The sequence below is a fragment of the Nomia melanderi genome, chromosome 9 (assembly GCF_051020985.1).
Source record: "Nomia melanderi isolate GNS246 chromosome 9, iyNomMela1, whole genome shotgun sequence".
NCBI lineage: Eukaryota > Metazoa > Arthropoda > Insecta > Hymenoptera > Halictidae > Nomia > Nomia melanderi.
In genome coordinates, this window is record NC_135007.1 from 9,463,771 (window position 1) to 9,480,727 (window position 16,957).

The window sequence follows — 16,957 nt, forward strand, 5'->3', positions numbered from 1 at the left end:
CACGATGCCCGAGCATCGAACATACCAACTATCAGTCCGCCAGAACCAAAATCCCCTGAAAACTCCGCGAATACAAACGAACCAACAAAGAAACCCTGGGCATCGGATCAACTCATCTTTCTCGGTCAACAGGTTAAACATAGTTCGAAGCCCCATCCCTGAATCGCGACGTCGCCGGCGATAACCGGCCGGCCCGGTCCACTAAAATTCGGATCGATCAAGGAATCCCGGGCGTTCTCTCGAACGGCCAACGGGGATAAATACCCGCGCGCATATAGGGGTGAAAGACACACACGTGAGTAACTCGGCTAACAAACAAGGTGTGCGCGATCCGAAGTGCAACGATAGCCGGTCGTGTGCGCCGGGAACGGTCGTACGGAGAAACGGTCGGTCGGTCGGTCGGTCGGTCGGTCGGCCGGTCGGTTTCCACCCCTACCGACGATTTCTTGCTCGCCCTCTCCCACCGACCGCGCACAGCCAGCCAGCCCCTCTTCCTCCCTCGCCGGGAGCCCTCTCCTCCGCAACCCTCGTGGCATGGCTCTGGTCGACCGAACGAACGAACGGAACGAACCCTTCCTCTCTCTGCCTGCGGAGCGCCTACGCCTCCCGCGTTGCCCCGGCAACCCCAGCTTGGGGTTGGCCACCGCCTCCTACGTGCATCGCGGCTCCATTCACAGCTACCCCCTCCCTCACCTCTTTCGCTATCTCTCTCTTTCTCTATCTCTGTGTGTCTCTCTCTCTCTCCCTCTCTCTTCCTCTCTCTCTTTGTCTCTCTCTCTCCCTCTCCCTCCCTCTCTCTCTCTCTCACTCTCTCCCTCTCTCTCTCTCCCTCCGTCTCTCTCTTTCTCTCTCTCTCTCTCTCTCTCTAGCCACGTTCTCCTCCAGGTTCTCTCGTTGCCAGCGTCGCGGAGCAGCGGCGTCGTTCCTCTTCCATCTCGTGTCCGTTTTCTCTCGGTTCGCTTGCCCTCCACCCTCCCGGATAGAGAGCGCCTCACGGATCCGACTCCACGGTCCAACCCCACTCTAGCCAGCGCGCGCGCGCGCTCTCTCTCGCTGTCTCGCTCGCCTCTACTACCCTCGTTTTCGTGCCCACCTTGGCTGAACCGCGGCTGTCTTCTTCTGGCCCAACGAGTGGAACCGCGAGGGAGAAAGCGTGAGGAAGAGGACAACCATCCGCTCGAGAGGGCGAAACAGTGACGGCGCGGTAGAAGGGAACGGGCGAGGCAGGGTGGAAGGTCGAGGGAGGATTTCGGCTGCTCTGGAAGCCAACCGGATTAACGTATCTCGAATAATTCATGCATACTCGCCGCGTTAGCGAGAAACGGACGCGCGCGTTCTACGGAGGAAGAGACCGGGCCAATTTCTGTCCCCGCGGCACGACCGCGCGAACCGGTTAGTAGCTGCTGGCTCTATGGCGACTGACGTGCGCGGCACAGCGGGAGAGGAAAGCGAGCGCGAACGTCGCCGACGCGTACGCGTATTGAGAAAATAATATCGATCCTGGCTTGGCCTCCAAGTGGATGAAGGTGAGAATTTCAGAGCGGTGCCGTTCTTGCTTCGTCTCTCTCTCTGTCTGTCTCACTCTCTCTCTCTCACTTTTTTACTTTTCCTGGTATATTGGTGTCTCTGTCTGTCTGTCTGTCCTTTGACACGGCTGGAACGTTGCGCAGTTTAGGGATGAATCGAGGATGAGAGAGGGATTCGGGGCTGCCGGGGAAGGAAAGTCGAAAGGGCAAATCGAGATTGTTAACGTGCGACGAATGTGTAAGTTGGAAACGATGAGAGGGGTGGGTGGTGTTTGCGAGAACCGGGGTGGAATATGTCGGGGTTAGTAATGGCACTTTTAAGGGGCGAACGTTGCAGCTATGGCAGACCTTACGGAATGTTTTCTTGGGGATAGCTTCGGGGCGTAACGTGTTTATCGTGGCACCGAGTCATGGAAAAATTGATCGTGCGAGTGTGTTGGTTGCTTTGGATATAATTACTTGAATCTGTGATGTTTATGGTAGCATCAGTTGTTATGGTAATTTTAAGATTATTTTTTTATCGGGATATCTGATTTTCTTCGTTAAAATTGTTTGCTTGTTAATTCGTTTGCCAAAAGATAATGTGAACCAAATGAATATATATATATATATATATAGTATAAACTAGTAAAAATATACTCTTATGTTGACTTTTGAAAGAGACAGTGAACTAATCATTGTATGATACCAATGGTGTTTACGTCTCCAATTTTATTTTCACGTGAGAGAGGGAAAGAAAACTTGAATACACGATAATATTAAATAATAAACTAACTGTCTGCTCTTAGAACATGATATTATAGTATCATGAAACTTCCACTGTTTTAGAAACTTTATCCTGTTACATCTTTCAGTTTTACAAGAAACTATTGAATTTACGTTCCTTTGCTCTCCTCGAGCGTATAAAAATAAAGGGAAGTATACATTCTCGAACGAGAATGGAGTGCAAAATGACTTTAAAGTTTATCAAACAATTCGCAGCGAAAAACTGGAAAATAAAACAACGATAAGTTACTTCGCCGCTTTCGTTCGTATTTAAGTCAAACGATGCAAGCGTGGAATAATGGCGTGAAAACGAGGCTTGCCACTCGCGCCGGCTGTATCTGAACTCACTTTGTTCAGCCAGGGGCACAGTAGATCTGGACCCGTGCATGGTACGGCACTAGTCAGCGGCGCTCTCCCACGGAAGTCGTTCGACGCTTTGATTCGTTCGATTGAGCGCGGCGCGATTGAGTCATTAAAATCTGCCACTTCGCGTGCACGACATTCGTGAATCGTTTCGAACGCGAAAGTTTGAAAGTGAATTATATCGTCAACATTGATAACACGCGACAATAAAACTTTCTCGCTAATATACCTTAATTATACTTACATTTACTTATGGGAATAATCCCTGTATCCATATAATTACACGTACTATTAATTTATTTTATTATACATTTAAATTCTGTTATAACCTTGAATGTTATATACCTTGAAACCTGTGCAAATTTCCTTACAACCATCATCATACTTCACCTCTATTTATCCATACTAATTACTACTCCTTCATCCACTACGCTTAATTTTTTCTTCGCTTCTACTAATCGTACGCTTCTATTAATTAAACACATCTTAAAAATTCATTATTATATCAATGAATCGCAATACTCACCGAAAAAGACTAATCTACTTAAATCAAAAACTCAATGATTCCATACACATTATCGTTCCCAGCTATCTAACAATTTCAAATCGGTATTACAAAAATCCAAGTCACTCTCGGTTTTCCTATCTCCAAGCTTCTCGTATATTTTCCGGCAGCTTCGTTAGTCTCCCGTTATCTCGAGCAACAATGAAAAATATTCCGACAACCGGGATCGTGTAATAATAACTTCGCTCCTCGTCTTAGAATAAAGGTCCACTCGAAAAGAGAGAAAGAAAGACGGAGAGAAGGAGAGAAAAAAAAAATGGTTGACAGCCCCTGCGTGTTCAACAGGCAAGCCGTGTACCCCGAAGAAGGAAACTGACCGTACCCGTTTCTGACTAAACGATTCGAAACCGGGGAAAGTGGTAAACGGGAAACGTTGTATCCGAATGACGTGTTTTCTTTGGCCGGTGTGCACGGCTCTGCGGCCGTGTAACTTTTAATTGGGTTATCTGTCCCGGAACGCCGTCAATCCGTGGCGGTTATAGCCCCGATGCATAGAGAGCTTTTCCATGTACCGCCAGTGACCCGAATAACGTTTTAAAGACGGCAATCGCGTATCCACGCGGCTGAGCCGAGCGGAGCCACGCCGCGTCGCGTCGCGCTGGCTCGAGCCCTTTTTCCATTCTGTCATCGACAGAGGGAAATTAATAACAGAGCCACGGCAACGGAACGTTACAGCGAAATAATCTTCTGTAATGTCGCCGGGGCGGTGTCCGTGACGTGGAACGGGGATGGAATTTTTTATAAGTTTAATATCCTCCTGGTAGCAGCGTTGAACGATGGTTTCAGTGCTTCCGGCTTGTTGAACAATCCTGGATTCGTAAACATACCTGGTATCGATTCGCCTGCAGTTTCATCGGGGTCATCAGTGATCGGCTATGTTAAAATTAATATTTTCACTGCGTCAGAGCCCGTTTACCGGCGAACTTTTAACACTAGAATTGCCAGATGGGTCAGAGGCTATTCGGGCTTTCTTGTTTTATTATTATTCGAACAGTAAAGTCAATCGAAAGTGTAATTAAGCTTTTCAGCTTAACAACCTTCCAACTTGCAGTATATTGTATTCCGCGAGTTTAATAAATGTATCGAGGAGGTAGCACGATTCTATTAATTAGTTCTAAAACATTCGTCCATATTCAAAAGCAATACAAACCGACTGCCACGACTTCCAAATCTTCCTATATTTTACATGAAATATACACTGAACCTTATGCCACGGTAGACGGTGAAGGATCAGGAGGATTTTCCGAAGAATTTTCATTTTCGAGCAGCCGGCGATCGAAGAATCCACTTTGACGAGAATCTAATAAGAAAAACCGAGTCCTGCCGGCGGGAACTTAACATATAACATTTCCGCAGGATACAAGGGACATTGTCGGAATCTCCGTGGAACGCGGCAGGTATTATCGATTATGCGCGGTGTTCGGGGCGACCATTACCCCACGGGGTTATATCGAATTATCCCGTGGAAGGTGGACGATCCTGGGATCCGTCGTTTCGGGGAGCGATGGCGTCGTCGCGCGGGCGTCCTCTCCCTAACGTTCGTTCTTCGTCGTAGTTTACCATCGATTTAACCCCCTTCCGAGAGAGAAGACAATGTTTCCCTTCCTCGGACGGCTACGCGCGAGACTCCTTCCATCCGGAAGATCGAATCTGAACGTCGTTCAGCCTCTTACGCGGCGTCAATTCGATTCCACCCTCCTACGAGATAGAAAAATGCGCCGATGGAGACCCACGGTTACACCCTTCCGGCGAGGCCGTCGTACCAGCCACGTAACATCGTAAGAGACTCCGCCGGTGACGTTAAGAGGGTCGCCGCTTTTCGGGCTGCCGCGGGGAGGTTGAAACGCGCCCTCTTCTCGCCTGCAGCCGACGCACGTGGAAATTCGATTCCGCTCGGGTCGCTCTGTCGGTGCATCCGGAACTACCGATGTTTCCGTGGCCGTTACTACATCTTTATCCGACGGTTTTTCGGCCGTTTTTGGTTTTTGGAGCTGTTCGGTGTAGGTGAGTACTGTCCGCGCGCGATGTTTCGTCGATTTATACCTTTACCGAGCGGTTCTTCTGACGTTTTTACTAACTGCCCGATGCACCTACAATGCTTCATTGAGTTACGACTTTATCGATTTTCTTGACGTTTATTCGTAACCGTTCAATGCATTTTCTACGATGTTTTCGTCGGGTTATATTTTCACTCAACGATTCTAACGTTTTTTGGTAACTGTGCGATGTACTGTTTACATTTCATTGAGTTACATCTTCGTGGGACGATTTTTGTGAACTGTTTTGATAATTGTTCGATATGTTGTCTATATACGATGTTCCATCGAATTATATCTTCATCCGACAATTTTTCCAGCATTCTTTTAGTAACTATCCGATGCATTTTCTACAATGTTTTTTCAAACTTATATCTACTAAACGATTGACGTGCTTTCCGGCCACATTTTGACATCGCTTTATAAATCTGTCAAACGACGTATTTTCCTTTCTTTTTCAAATGAACAAATTTCGAACGAAAAATGTTCCTCTTTGCTCCCGAAGTCCACAAAATTTGCCCATACATTTTACAAACATAGTATAGCATAAACCAGAGATTCACTTTGACCAAACATACAGAGCTCCGCAAACTCACCAACGTACAAAACAAACGCATCACTAATACAATACAAATAAAACACCTACAAAGATCCGAGATCCAAATAATACATAATCAAACAATCCGTCCTTAAATTAACTCCGTACTTCAACCACAAAACCTCGCGATCGATACTCGAAAACGCGTCCGTTATCCACTGAACCCTTCAACTAACAGTAAACAACAATCCCCGTTCAACTTTCAAATCTAATCCTCTCCCAAACCTCCGCCGGAAGAAACTTCGTTGAATCTTCCCCATCGATCCGTTCAAGCGAAATCGCCGTCCGACTCGTCAATACCGATTAATATTCAATTTGTTTCACCAGCGTGGCCCATGATCCACGGTAAAGACGACCGTAGGTCCCGGGTCGAATCAACTGGACCCGGCGGTATGCGAGCCTCGAATTCCGAACGCGGCGGAGACAATGTTCACCGGAAAGTAATCACGCGTGCGGCCGCGTACAGAGGACCGATCGATTATCCTGTATCCGCGGCGGTACCGTACGCGCGCGCTGCCGCCCGCGCACCGCAACTACGTGACAAATATTATCGCGATCGACCGACCAGCTGCGTTTGATGTGGACGCGTTTATGAAATGCCGACACGCCGATAATCATGCGCGACCAGCGCCCAAGGCTAAATCCGATTTGCAATATTAAGCGGCCCCCCATCCCGTCACCCCGTCCCTCAGCAGCCAGCCCGCCGCCTCCTCCAACCCTTCCTCCAACCCCTGTGTCCGCAGCCGCCATGCTCGCTCTCGCGCCACCCATGTAAACCAGTCGACATTTTTCGGCCCTCTCCTAATTAGTCCGGTCGATTAAGCCGTTCCAGGGGGGTCATGGTCGACGCGCGGACTCGACGTACTTCCTTTTCCTCGGTCTTTGGGAAAGATTGATGCGTTAACCCGTACGGTCGACAATTTTCTGGTAACTCTGTAGACAAGGACGTGTTAAACTTCTGACGTTTGTTTTAATGGAAAACCGAATTATGCATCGAAGTGTTAAATAGAAGAGGAAAATCGTATGTTAGTCTTTTGTTAGTTGAATAATCAAATTCATTTGGGGCTTTCGATTTCAGATGTCGAAGCTAGAAGTCGCCATTACAGCGACATTCGACTGGGAAGAGTTGAGAGGTTGCGCCTTGAACGTTCGAAGGGGTTTTATGAGTTGTTAAGGGTTGAATGTTCGTTGAGAGTAGTGGAATTTTTAATGGAATTTGGTGGGAAGTTTTTCGACGAGTTTGAGAAATTTTAGGAAGGTATTTTGGGATTTGATGCGAGGAAATGGAAGGGCAGTTTTGATGAGTAATGAATAAGTCACCGCTTTCGCGGTGATGATAGTTCTGAATTGGCGGATGCAAGAACCGTTTATGTTTAAAGTCTTATTATTCTGGGAAATGGTATTTTTAGGAATACTTAAACTGTATAGACTGAGAATAATTCAACCTTTGATTATCACAAACATCAGTGAAACCAATCGACTCTATTAACACATTAGAATCAATTAAAATGACAACCTTAGACACCTCTACGAGAAGAATTAATACACACCAATTCCATGATAACCCATGATAAGCTACGCTTCACCGATAACAATACATTCCCCAATCATGTACAAAACCGACAGCCATTAATATCAGGTAATATCATAAATGACTCACCGCCCCAAGCATCCATAAAGCAACTCCAAGACAAATGCCAGAAAGATTCATCATTGTATAAGTCCGCGTCTTATCGGGCCTACAATAGATCCGGGGCCCAGAGTTCTCCAGTCGGTCGCGGCTCCGGCCGTTCACCGATTCGAATACCGCGAAGGTGTTTGACGGGAAAGACAAGGAAAAGGTCGTAAACGCGGGCAAAGTCATAAACGTTATCTGCTATCGGCGGCGGCGCGTTGCACCGTCACGCGGTTCGAGCGTTCTCGAATCAGGGGACCGTGCCTCGGCGAGGTGGGACGCAGTTACCAGAATAGACGTTCGTTCCCCTTGGAGAAAGGGGCGGCAGGGAGACGGGGGAACGGAGAGCGATCGAGCGAGGCGGTTCTATCGGTGCTCCAATTTGCACGGGGCAGAGACACGCTTCCCGCGCTGCTCGACTTTTTTTTTCGTAACTGGAGCGAAAGATCAGCGCCCCGAGCGCGCAGACTTGTCCCGTAAATGTTGTTTCAGGGGAATAAGACCCGACTAATCAGACGCGCGTGTTTGGGAAGTCCTGCCAAGCAATTAGGTTCACGGTCGAGCGACTCCGAACAGGCGGGCCGCTCGGGTTTCGTCGGTGTGCCGGTGCGAAACAACATTGACACGATCATCGAGAAAAATGTCCGACGGAATGCGGCTGATTGAGATTCAGGTTCGATTTGGTTAGATGTGTGATCGGTTGTGTCGCGAAGAACGAGTGAGTTTGCGAGTTTTGTATTTTATTTAACACTAGGTTTACGGACATTTGTTGCACGGTTTGTTCCGTTGTTCCTAGAATAATTGGTATTCGTTACTTTGGATCTTGGAAATTAGGCGCTTAGGAATAGGCTGCTAGGATAGGTACTCGCGTAATTGCATCGACGAAAACCGAGTTAAGCGTTTACCGAGTAATTTTTATAAAATTCAATATGCGTCGAACTGACGCGTTCCGTAAAGCTAGTGTTAAGAATGTTATTGCCGGTGCTGATAGTAGTTCATTTGTGTATATTTGCGATTAGTGGTTGCGATTAGTTGTGCATAATTATTTGAAATTAGTCGAACAGAAGTTGTAAGATTTTTGTGAGGTTTTTGTATTTGTGTTGCCTGAGTACTTTTACTTTGTCATCGTTTGTGTGGAGAGTAGATTGTTGACGAGTGTTTAAAGCTTGCCCGTCTGTGAACAAACGACATTTGCTAGGTGAAATAAGGATAATTAAACGTAATTCTCGTTACTTCAAAGTTAATTAAGGAAAGAGTGGATATTATTTTTCAAATTTCTAAGTATTATGACTGTGAAGGTGTTGCAAAGAATAAGCAAGCCATTTTTTGTATTAAGAGATACTGATCTTTCTTTAGTAAGTTGCTGAGCTTTCTGTTTTGTTTAACGTGACATTTCTGTGAGATAAGAAAATCTTCATAATTCATCTTTATACATGTTCCAATTGTATAATAGTTCTTCATGCGTTACAGTTATCATTGAAATAGACCGTTCATAGCATTTAAGGATCCCTTAGTCTGTATACTGTATGATTATTCATTCACGAACGTAACAAAGACATGTCTCCAGGCGAATAAAATGTACGTATGAAAGCTTCTACTCCAGTGAACATGAGTAACAGTATAATTCTACCAATATCAATATTATGACAAAGTAAAACGAAAGAACGATTAATTGAACAAAGAAAAGAACTCGTCCGCGTCGGTTGACAGGTGAAACACGTGTATACCAACTTCTATAGAACCAATTCCCTTTGGGGGGACAGGCTGCCTCTGTCTTCGAATAACAGATATTCGATCGTCATACTTGAACGGCACTGACGAAATCCGACGTAAACCGATCTTGATATGTCAGTGAACAAGATCAGCATGAGGTATCATTTTTCAACTCACCAACGTCTTTATTATGACATCTTAAGCCCAACAAAGTGTCAATGATTTTCTATAGGACCTCGTGTTCTCTTACACCTGTAGCAATTCTCGCTTACTAAACAAATAATACTAGACGTATTATTTGTTCTCACTAATAAACAAACTATCTTCAAAAAATAAAATAATTGCAGTTTCCAAGCAACTTTTATTCTACAGCTGACAAACAACAAAATACAATAAAACATGATCTTCAACCTATCATTCCCTCAACAAATTAAGGTACATCAAAAGCTACAACATAATCTATACCTAAACTATACATAATCAACTACATACACGTGTATAATATGCCACATAAAAGCAAATCTGTGTCTGGTCCACTGAACAACCAAAAGAAGACACAATCACGGCTCTATCTTAAGCTATCAACCTCATGCAACCGACGCCTATACCATCACCAACAATCATCCCACGGAAAGATAAACCTCACAGGTGACAACCGTCCAAGGGATCACAGGGCACGGGTAACCCAGTGGTCCCAAACGAGGTTGTAGCATAGCGCGTAATGCAGAAGCGGCGCGGCGCCACGCGTGGATGTCCTCGAACCCGGTGACCGTACGTCCGCCGCTGGATACTGTCTCCGTCGCGCTCGCTCGCGGGTGCACAGCGGTGTCTCCCCCGGTCTCACCCGCGCCTCCCGGCGCCCGGCCGCCCGTCCCGTCCCGTCCCAGTCCTCGGTCTGTCTCTGTCGGTTCCCGTCGGCGGGCGCTCGCCCGTGTTCCCGTTCTCTCTCTCTATCCGCCCCCGCCCCCGTGGCATGCCAACCAACGAGCCGGGGCCGCTTTCGCTTTGTGCGCGCCGGGGCGGCGGTACATCAAAGCCTTCTAGTTCCCGCTCCGGCCTTTGACGGCTGCGTCGCGGCCGCTCGCTCAGTCATCGCTCGGTAGGCGAAGCCGGCACGCCGTGGATGAGCGGTCGCGCGCGCGCGAAAGCTCGCCGAATCCGTCGGATTCGCAAGCTGCCACGGTCCGGGCCTGGACCGCCGTGAAGGGATCCACCTCGGCGCGACGCGGCGCCCCGGGTGCTGGGTCTCTCGGGTTCGCGGCCGAACCGTCGAGGACGATGTCACCCCGCGGCGGCGGCAAGTGCGCGCGTGTCAACAACAATAAAGTGGCTGCTGCGAAGGGAGGGCGCGGGTTACGCGGCCATCATCACCACGATCATCGCCGTCATCGATCGTCGCCCGCTAGCCAGCCCGAGGAGCCGATCCCGGAGGGCACGGGAAGGATCAACGCTGGTCCGACTGGGGAGACGTATACGAAAACGATGACGGCCACGACCACGACGAGAACAGCCAGTAAGTCCGCGGTGGCAGCGTGCGAGGGTCGATCGCCGTGGCCGGCGCGCATGCGCCAGTCCCTGGAGAATGGCTTCGAGCCCCGTGAAAACGGCATCCAGCCGCAAAGATGCCCGGCGAAACGTCGTCGCGATCAGATCAGCACCGGCGATGATCGGAGAGCATGCCACCAACGAGATGGCACCGTTTCGTCGTCCACACCTTTGTCCTCGCCGGCGTTGTCCTCCGCCTCTACGGACGCATCGCCTTCCAGGAGATCCAGCTCCCCGGCATCGACCGCCTCCTCGCCGGCACGCTCGACTTCTTCGACTTCCGCGTCCGCGATCTCCCAAGGGAAACCGCCCTCGGAGGAGCATGGTTCAAAGAAGAAAGAGACTTCCAGTCGATACACCGAGCAGGACAGGATCAGGAAACGCAAGCAGGAGAGACAGTGTTCGGGCAGGTCGCGGGGCAACAGAGATTCCCCCGAGAAATCGTGCGGCGTGACCGCGGCGTCTACTGGCGCGCCGTCCTCCACGATATCCTCTTCCTCGCCATTCTCCTCCTCCGTCTCCACGGCGTCGGAAAAGGTGAACGAGCAGCAAGCTGCCGCGAGAAGCTGCCCGCCGTTGTCCCAGGCTTCGGCGATAGAAACCCTGAGAGCCGCCCTAGAAAGCTACGACCGCAGCAGAATATACCTCGCACATGTGTCCTTCTTGGATTGGCGGGACCTGCCGGGACGTCGCCGCGCCACCGTCGCCACAGCTGGCGATGCAGAGAGGGTCTGGGTGGTGGGGGCGGCTGATCACGAAGGACACCACCGAACGCGGCTGCTGGTGACGGGCCGCCACTGGCGGCCGCGTTGCCTTCGGCGGGTAAACATGCTTAGCCAGCCGGTGATCTACGCTGGCGGCGGGAGAGGCTCGTTGACGGTAGATCTTTTTCTGTGGTGGTTCCACAAAGAGTTCGCTGTGACGGCGATGGCGATGCACCCGGATGGAGCGGTGTTGGTCGCCGAAAGCGCTGATTATTTGCCAGCGGAGACCGACTGCGTTGCCGCGGATGGATTGGTCAGGCTATACGTGGTACCCAAAGACTGCCTGGAGATGAGGATCGTTGTCAAGGAATTGAGAGTCCGATTGGCCAGCGGTGTACTCTCCAGAGCCGCTTACGGCATTTATCATAAGACCCCTTCGACGGAGAACGATCCGCTAACCGCGTTCCTCAGGGGGTTCACTATGAAGGAAGCTTTTGCTGATCTTCACAGAGCCTGGCTGAGCATCAGGTCCGAAACGTTCGCTAGAAGTTGGATCCTAGCGCACGAGGAAAACGTTGCTGGAGGTTCGAACCATTGGCCCAGCTTGTCCGCCAGAGTACACGTGTCAACTGATCAGGAGGAGGACAGGATGCTGTTGATCGAGTTGCAGAGTTTGGCTAGGGAAGTGGGTCTGGAGGTCAGCGACGACGAGCTGAGCAAGTGGATCCTCGACGAGGAGAGCGAGCTGGCGCGTTGCGTACGGAAGAAGGAGCTCGACGAGGATCATTGCCGCGTGAAGATCGAGGCAGACGAGAAGTGGGCCGATTACGGGGAGGAGGACGCGGAGGACGAGGACGCGGAGGGGGAGGACGAACCGACCGCGGAAGAGGCGGTCGGTCTGCTGTCGAGGGTGCTGACTTGGATGGAAAGGGAGCCTCTCGATCCAGGACTATTACTCGCCGTCAGATCGATGCGCGATACCGCTGCACTCATGGTAAGCACCGACTGATAAGAGACAACCACTCGAGCTATCGATCGCTCGCCGACGCCGCAACGGGCACGGAAGAGGCGAGAGAGGGGGATGGAAAGGGGTGGCAGGGACCGACCGACCTTGTAAGCTCGCGGCCAGATTGAACTAATTCCATCGACTGTCACTCGACAACCTCCGCGGAGGCTGGAGGCGGCGGGAAGGGGCCGAAGGGACACGATGAGTCGCGCGAGAACGCTCAAGGGCCACTTGAATTCGGCGATACCCCGCGACGTCGAGCCGGCGGACGGAAAAGCCGAACGAACCCCTCGAACTCCGCCGGTTCGAGGAGCGAGCGAGCAAGCGAGCGGGCGAGCGCGCGCGCGGCGTCTTTGCAAATTAATGCTCGAGTTCGTCCTCGATAAGCGCTCCCCCTTCGAGGGTTTATTGAATTGTATAATATATTTCCTCCTCCGGGGGCTTTTTAGTCCAGCGATCCTGCGCCTTTCCGGCCGAGACCAGACCGGATGGAAATGAGGCTAATGTCTATGTTAAACAGGAAAGAACGGAAATGGTACTCGACTCGCGATCAAAGGAACTCGATACCGATGCATCGGCCGATCGTTAGACCCGGATTACCGTGAACGATCCCTTTTCTGCTTTGTTTAATGGACGAAAATGGTCCTCATTGTTCTCTGTGTCACCGTAATAGACGACGTTTCGATTCTTGACGTTTCCTCGATGGGAAAGCACGCGGTAAACGCTGTTGGAATAATCGCGAGACGTTTGATCAAAAGCGTGGAATGACGACAGAGAACTCTGGAGAAGCTGGTCGTCTTCCGGATCTTTTAAATGATTTGTTATTGGTCTAGAGATCTTTATGCGTTTATAGGATTTCCGGATTTTTCAAACGGAAGGAAATTTTGATATTGATCAACGTTAATAAAATTTTTATGGTACTTTTATCGTAAGGTATTTGGTTAGATGGTGAAGTAAATATTTCCCCTATTCTGGTTCTATAAAATTGTCAATTGTCAATAATTCAAATCGTTATTTCCCATACTAACGATGCATTTTAATCCTAGAACCGAGAAATGGAAATATTACACAGCATTGGACAATTAAAAATATTCTCACCCGCCTAAACACACGATAATTACAATGACAACATTATCTCGTGCAACTGGGTCCCGATAAATATCGCGGTGTCCTCTGATCTAGAGGCGGCTCCATAACGGCGCCTATCGATCATCCGACAGAAGGAAAATATTAATTCGCATCACGCAAACACCTGTCGACGCCTCGCCCGCATGCTTCCGGCGCATCGGTTAATTAATTGATAATCCTCGGCGGACTGCTAATTAGCTGGTTGCATTAACGAAACATTAATAAACGTATTATTAATTACTCGGTAACGATAATGCAACGCTATTACGCAACGCGCTCCGTCGGCGCGATCCACTTGCGCGCCATACTTTAAACAATTAGCCAAATTGTTTCAATTATCCCAATTATCTACGTGCCGTTATCCAGTTGATTAATGTTTGTTCTAATTACGATTCTCGAATTTCTGTTCGCAGGCGAGCAAGATGGGCCTGGCGGGCACGCATCCGAGCGGGCTGCCGTTCTTCTGCCCAAACGGGGACCATCTGACTCAGCCGCCGCCAGCCCATATGGGGATCCCGCCGTACGGCACGTTGGATGCGGGCAAAGCGGCCGCAGCGGCCGGTGAGTACTGGTCATCAGCCACCCCCGGACAACCACCACCCACCCACCCCGAACACTGGAAACGTCTTCTAGCTGCGGCAGCCTCCACAGGTTAGCTCCTCCCCGAGGTTCCTCGATTGGTCCTTGATCCCGTGATGTAACGTCCTGCTCCAAGGAGATTCCCCTTCTTCCTCGTTGAGCCACTAGGATGGAGGACACTTGTTCCGTGATCTTTCTCTCCGGGAAAAATATGCCTCTTTCCGGACGATCAATTCTTCCCTTTGATTCTAGATTTACGGACTTTTATTGTACGCTTCATTGTATTGTTCCTAGAGAAATAGGTGTTCGTTCGTATGGATCTTGGAAGTTAGGACATCAAACACGGAGAATTAAGATACGTATTCGCATAGTTGCTAGATAATAGTTATAAACTATTTTACTACATACTTTTATTAATTAATTTTTATAGAATTTAATATCCGTCAGATGGACGGGTTCCGTAAATCTAGTGTTAAGAACGTCGTTTGTTGTTGAACTGCTGATTCCTATTTATGCGGATTCCAAGTTTGTCACGTTATTTCGTAAAAGAGACGGAGGTGACATTTCGTTGATTTGTAGGTTGTGTATAGAGATATGCGGCTCGTTTATCATTGACAAACATAAAATGCAACGTAGATTTAAAAGTATTGGGAGTTTGGTTAATGGGTGCACTTTTAATATTTTAACTGTTGTTATGGTACACTTGGGCGCTTTAGTTCATAGTAATAATTGATTTTACTTAAAGTGGCATATTTTTTCAGTGGTATAAGGGATGTACTGTTATTAATGACATGTCGGATACACGATTTGGCTCAACAAATGGTGGTAGTAGCTAAGGTGGAGGTTGCTCTCGCGTTTCCTGTGACAATTTTAACATATTTTTTATTCCAGTATGCATAGAAAGTTCCTAACTTTCAGACACTGCGCACGATGAACAAAACGTCCACATTATAGAATTAAATCATTCGTTCAATACAGTTCAAATATAAGAAAAATATATAGCATCAACAGATTAACTTACACATTCAAAATCTTTAGAAGTTCAATTACTTCTATATTCTATTAGCATCCGCTTGCATGAATTAAATGCACGTACATGTACATTATTGCAATATGTACACTTCACTAACTACCGAATAAGAGTGCGAAGTGTGCGAAAACCTACTGTAGCACAACGAAACAAATCCTAAACATCGAATCAATTAACATTTACGACTGTCTTTCGAATTTAACTTCATCATTAAGCAAGGCAACATCATTTACACCCTCGTATATGTGGTTGCTCTCAAGTAACCATCTTTCAAACCTTCCGCGTAAAAATATATACGATAGGTTTCACCCCCGATATCGTTTGAATCAATAATTGGTTCGCGAACTTGAGCCGCTAGTATCGACACAAATATTGACAACCCTCTCGAATTGTAATTGATGGAATACTTCTGCTCCCTATAATAGAGCAAGTGCTCGCGGCGTTTCCTCGCGTATCGTTTCACTGTATCGATCCGCGCAAATATCAACATCTCCATCATATACGAGCAATATAAACACATTTTGTCTGCGGCTAGACACGGCGGAACAACGCAACCATCCGCTGCGAAACATTGCGTTAATTCAGGAATCGAATTTATGTCGGCACGATGAGCAATCGCTGCGCTTCTAATAACACCGCGCGATGAAAATCGAACTCGGAAAATTCCAAACTGCTAATAATTCCAATTCGTGCCCGTAACAATTAATTTCAAATATACCAGTTTACTGTTCGAACGAGAAAACCATTGGTACCTTTTCCTTGTTTCCGTAACATCTTGTTTTATTTTTGCGTTCAGAAACGTTCTGCGAAAAATCAGAATTTACGATCATTGTGTCTGAACACTAGTGACTGATCCTACTGCTATACAATCTTTTTATTTTAGTGATTAGTGTCGATCTATTTCCTTCGAAACATACTTTCAATTCATTGTAAAGGATAAAACAACCCCTACATTTAGGAATCTCACAATAAGCACAAAAAGGCAGAAAACACGCGCGAAACATAATCGAAAACATTTGCACACTTAATATTCACAAAAGAAACAGGTCAGTCAAACTATTCGAATAGTACAAGAATCAATATCATCCACTAAACGATACAATCGCCTTCTTCCCACCTGAAGGTCATCACCTTCTTCCAAACTCTTCCCCATAAATTCTTGATTTCTTAATTCCGCCGTAACTCGAGCATCTATTCGAGGGTTGACCCGGAGCACTCCGCCTTCTCGGTGCACCCTCGTGCCCGTGCACTCGCTGCGAATTAAAAAAACACACTCGAGGTCCCGGTGTAACAGTTACAGGACGCGCAGTATCAATTCTTTGTTCGCTGGCTCCTGCGCTGCTTGAATGAGAAATACCCCGGGATTGAAGGGTTGAGCTGCAGTCGCGGTGGCTCGTCGGTCCACGATGCACACCCTCCGATGAGCGTCTCCGTTGACCGTGCTTTCGCGGCGAATTAAAACAGAGTCCTCGGTCCGTTGTTGGTAGCCGTGCAAACATTGATATTTCAGCCGGCTCCTAATTGAAGGAATATTTCTTATCGAGTCAAGGGTCTGAGTCGATGCCGCAGCTCGAACGGGGGGTCGTGAAGAGGCCGAGGCGTCCCCGGAGGGTAAAATACAGGGAAAACGAGACAAAGATGGGAAGAGGGAGCGAGACGGATAACGATAGAGAGAGGAACGCCGGATAAGGGAAAGAGAGAGAGAGGGAGAACGGAAGTGGCGG

General features: G+C 48.2%; 1 protein-coding gene across 5 annotated transcripts in view; it reads left to right on the top strand.

Moving 5' to 3' along the window:
* The window catches only part of LOC116427844 (protein pangolin, isoforms A/H/I/S), a 282,374-nt gene that overhangs the window by 231,754 nt on the left and 33,663 nt on the right, over window positions 1-16,957 (top strand). For 3 of the 5 annotated variants that reach the window (XM_076370446.1, XM_076370447.1, XM_076370448.1), the window contains one exon: window positions 14,038-14,275. In XM_076370446.1, the coding sequence (XP_076226561.1) occupies window positions 14,038-14,275 (238 nt within the window). Of the gene's footprint in view, window positions 1-10,351; window positions 12,485-14,037; window positions 14,276-16,957 lie in introns of those variants that run through there. The other 2 variants (XM_076370445.1, XM_076370449.1) reach the window with 2 other exon arrangements.